At 38.1% G+C, this 4630-nt stretch overlaps 1 protein-coding gene across 5 annotated transcripts in view; it reads right to left on the bottom strand.

Annotated features, from left to right (window-relative positions):
* NCOR1 (nuclear receptor corepressor 1) overlaps positions 1-4630 on the bottom strand; it is a 143760-nt gene that overhangs the window by 68091 nt on the left and 71039 nt on the right. For all 5 annotated transcript variants that reach the window (XM_008570807.1, XM_008570809.1, XM_008570808.1 and 2 more), the window contains exon 18: positions 1479-1605. In XM_008570807.1, the coding sequence (XP_008569029.1) occupies positions 1479-1605 (127 nt within the window). The remainder of the gene's footprint in view (positions 1-1478; positions 1606-4630) is intronic.

Raw genomic sequence — 4630 nt, 5'->3', positions numbered from 1 at the left:
AATATTGGGGGACTTGAACACACCTCTCAGCATTGGACAGATCATCTAGGCAACAAATCAATAAGGTAACCATTATTCTTTCAGAAGGAGAGAAGAAATCGAGGGTAATTAGAGGGGGCAGGGGGAGGGGGGAGGCATGGGGAGAGATTGGACAAGGGGCATAAAGAATAAGTACGATTTGTAACAATATATATGCTAGTAATATTGATTTGATCAACATATCTCAATGTTGAATCCAAAAAATATGTATAATCAATTTTGATTCAATAAATAAAAATTTTTTAAAAAAGATAATAACTTAGGGGCCGGCCTGGTGGCGCACTGTAGCAGTGCGCCGCTTGGGAAGCGCGGCGGTGCTTCCGCCAAGGGTTCGGATCCCACATACAGACCGGCCGCTCACTGGCTGAGCGAGGAGCGGGGGCAACACCGAGGGTTGCGATCCCGTTGCCGGTCCCGGTCCGGTACGGGCGCGACACTGAGGGTTGCGATCCGTTGCCGGTCACGAAAAAAGACAAAAAGACAAAAAAAAGAAAAAAAAAAAAAAAAAAAAAAAAAAAAAAAAAAAAAAAAAAAAGATAATAACTTAAAGAAAAAAAAATCTAGTATTTCTAAAACTGAAGGTATAGAACTTCTTAAGCTTATATAAAATACAGGAGCCTACAAAGGAAAAGATAAATAGCTCTAATTAAACATAAGTTTAAATGTAATTCAAAAAAAATTTTTTTAAAAAGCAAATTAAATGAAAAAAAATATCTGCATATACAAAACATGAACATATGCAATATATAATATGCAAAGAACTACTAAAAGCATTATGAAAATCCTCACATCAGAAGCAGCCTATTTACTAAAGAAATTCACAGAAACTTTAATAGTTTCTTCAATGTACATTGAAATAAATCAGGTACCTTTTTTCCCCATGAACCAGCAAAAACTCAAGAAAATATTTGCTTTTTGGGGAAGTTGTAATTGATTTAAGTGACAAAAGGAATTTTATTTATTTTCTCAAGTTATTTGGGTTGATGTTTTTACTACTGGGGTTTCTAGAGTCATTAATTCTTTTTACATAAAAACACTAATATGACATATGTAAATCTTTGTAATGCAAAAATATGAAATAAATCACACCCTAGGCAACAAAATAGAGAATTGTAACTGATGATATCAACTGAACAAATAAATGTGGCAATGATATAGATACAAAGACATTTGATGGATGCTGGCACTCAGTGTCTGATGTGGGAATGCCCTTTTCAAGAGCTTCTGGTTGTAGCACCTGGACCATCTTAGGTAGCACGTAAATAAATATTTGTTGATTAAATGAATACACTATGTTCAAGTTTAAAATCTCTATTCCATGAAAACACTGATAAATTATTTCCTTAGTGAAGCCATTCCTGCACGGTCCAATGACTAAGCTGAACATCACATATTTGGGGACAGCAGAAGTCAAAACTAAATTTAAGATTCTGAGATACCTTCACTGTCTTCTGGATTTTCTTCTTCATTGGAGGCTTCGATATCTTCATCCTCCTGAGCAGAAACAGTGGAAGCGACACTCTCACACTGAGACACATCTCGCTCTTCACGAGGTTTTCGTGAAGTCTAAAAGAGTAAACAAGATTAAATTATAATTTAAATAACTACAGGAAAAAAACCAAACCCTTCATTTCTGAAATAATGTACAACACCGACTATAGATACATTCTAGACAAGACAACTGTATGTTTGACAATAGTTTTGGTTAAAGGACAAACAAATATCTCCGGGTAACCACTAATCAGCCTTCTGTATAGCTGGATCACTTTCATCAAACTGATCAAAAGTTAAATAACTGCTCATAGTTCCAACAGCTAAGTATATTCTAAGTATACTGGCGCATTTCCTTTCAGTCTTTCGGATGCAGATACATGTACATAAATCTTTATACATACATGTAAACACAACAAGAAAAACCCTATGTAGTTATATATCCTACTTTTTTTAGCCTAAGGTAGCCATGAACTAAACATATCCCTATGTTATAAATTCTTCAAAATTATTTTTATTAATAATGCCACAAAAATACTCTGTATTGATATATAGTTAAAATTCTCCTATTTTAAGGCATTTAGGTAATTTTAAATTTTTGGCATTATTAATAATGCTACAATAAACTTCCTTCACTAGCATTAAGAATTATAGACTTTATTTATTTATTTATTTATTTATTTTTGTCCTTTTTTGAGACCGGCCGCGCCATTCTCAGCCAGTGAGCGCACCAGCCATCCCCATATAGGATCCGTACCCGCGGCGGGAGTGCTACTGCGCTCCCAGCGCAGCACTCTCCCAAGTGCGCCACAGGCTCAGCCCAAGAATTATATACTTTTATAGGCAACAACTCTTCATTGGTATCACCATTGAATTTCTTTTACTATTAATAAGAAAAAATTCCTTTAAAAAAAAAAACATGTTTCCTTCTACAGTCTATGTGTTTATGTAAAATTGCTCATTCTTCTACTGGAGTCACATATCTGTAAGAGTATGTGCGTACATATTTAAATGTAAGACATTAGCTACTTATGTTGTCTGTGTAATTTCATATTGGTAAATATACATGAGACTTAAGGTCTCCTGTGTTTATGGGCCAATTGGTCTGGTAGTCCCAACCTGCCCCTTCCTCCTCTGTTCATGGCCCTTACAGAATCTGTATTTTACCTCCTTTCAGCTGTCAGCCTCTCCCAGTGAGATTTCCCAGAGAGAGGAAAATATATTATTAATGCCCCAACTGTTAAAAATTGCCAGTATGTCTACTCATTATTCTTAGTTTACATCCTCATTTAGGATCCAGCCTAAAGCATTAATTAACTCAAGAGAAACAATCATTTTCCAATATCAGAGTCACAGAACTAGGTGAAATTCTGAAGTCTAAAAAATCCATTCCTATGTTCCTAGCAGGAATGCAAGGGAGGATCCCAGAGAGACACCAGCCACACTTTTTAAAAAGCTTTCAGGGCCGGCTCGGTGGCGCACTGGAGAGTGCACCGCTTGGGAGTGCGGTGGTGCTCCCGCCGAGGGTTCGGATCCCATGTGGAGACCGGTTCCCGCTCACTGGCTGAGCGCGGTGCGGGCGCAACACCAAGGGTTGCAATCCCGTTGCCGGTCCCCGGTATGGGCGTGACACCGAGGGTTGCGATCCCGTTACTGGTCAGTAAAAAAGACAAAAAGGAAAAAATAAAAAAATAAAATAAAAAGCTTTCAGAAGATTCCATGAATGCTACCATAATATTTTCAAGCATTAGACAATAGCTATTACATGGATTTTTCCAGTGCCCAACCTATGTCCCTCCTTGATTAACCCATTTTTGTTTGGTCCTTTCACTAGTGACTACAGAAGAGACAGCTTTTCCCACTCCTGTGCAACATTCCTCTCTAAACAATAATCTACTACAAGCTATTTCTTCTCTATATACTATTCATTAGTTTTTAATGTAATAATTCAAATACTGTATACAGAAATGTAACACTCATGTTTCTACCACTGAGATTTAACAAATATTAGACATTTTACCATGTTTTCTTGAGATCTTTTTTAAAAAAGATAAAACACTCCAGATAAAAAATTGAAGCCTCTGTCCCTATTATTTTAATTGTAACTAAAATGATTAGAAGGCTGTCTGGTTAGCTCTGTTGGTTAGAGCGTGCTGCTAACATCAAGGTCCAGGGTTCTATCCCTGTACCAGCCAGCTGCCAAAAAAATAAAATAAAATGATTAGAACAAGAAGTTTTAAAAGATATTTGTCATGGTTAACTTTACATATCAATTTGTTTGGGCCACAGTACTTTGATATTTGGTTAAATATTATTCTAGATATTTCTGTGCAGGTGTTTTTTGGATGAGATTAACATTTTAATCAGTGGACTTTGAGTAAAGCAGATTACCCTCCATAATGTGGATGAGGCTCATCCAATCAACAGAAGGCCTTAAGAACGAAGACTGACCTTCCTGGAGTAAAAGGGAATTCCACCAGCAGACTGCCTTTGGATGTCAACTGCAACTCTTCCCAGAGTCTCCAGCCTGCCAGCCTACCCCATCAGATTTTGGACTTATCAAGCCTCCACAATCAGGCGAGCCAATTTCTTAATTTCTTAAACCAATCTGTGTGTGTGTGCGCGCGTGTGTGTGCATGCGTGTGATGTATACACACATCCTGTTCATTCTGTTCCCCTGGAGAATCTTAATACAACATTCATCTTTTAAAAACAGGATCTGACTCATTCTTTACTTTGACTTTCTCCCAAAACATTTTGGATGGCATCTCATGAAGTCAAGTCTTGTCAGTAGACTTTTTTTTTTTTTGGGGGGGGGGCGGGGGGGGGGGGCTTATTTTTTTTCCTTTATGTTTTAGTTGCTATGGCACATTTTTAACATTTATTTAAAACCTAAAGCCTCCTTTGTATACTCCTTTCTTTTTGTCTTTTTTTTTTTTTTTTTTTTTTCGGGTCCGGCAACGGATTGCAACCCTCAGTGTTGCCCCCGTACCGGACCGGGACCGGCAACGGGATCGCAACCCTCAGTGTTGCCCCCGTACCGGACCGGGACCGGCAACGGGATCGCAACCCTCGGCCCCGCCCCCGCCCCGTCCCCAGC

Source organism: Galeopterus variegatus, unplaced genomic scaffold (assembly GCF_000696425.1).
Source record: "Galeopterus variegatus unplaced genomic scaffold, G_variegatus-3.0.2 Scaffold632, whole genome shotgun sequence".
NCBI lineage: Eukaryota > Metazoa > Chordata > Mammalia > Dermoptera > Cynocephalidae > Galeopterus > Galeopterus variegatus.
Note: the sequence above shows the minus strand (reverse complement) of the source record. Positions and strands in the feature narration are given on the sequence as shown.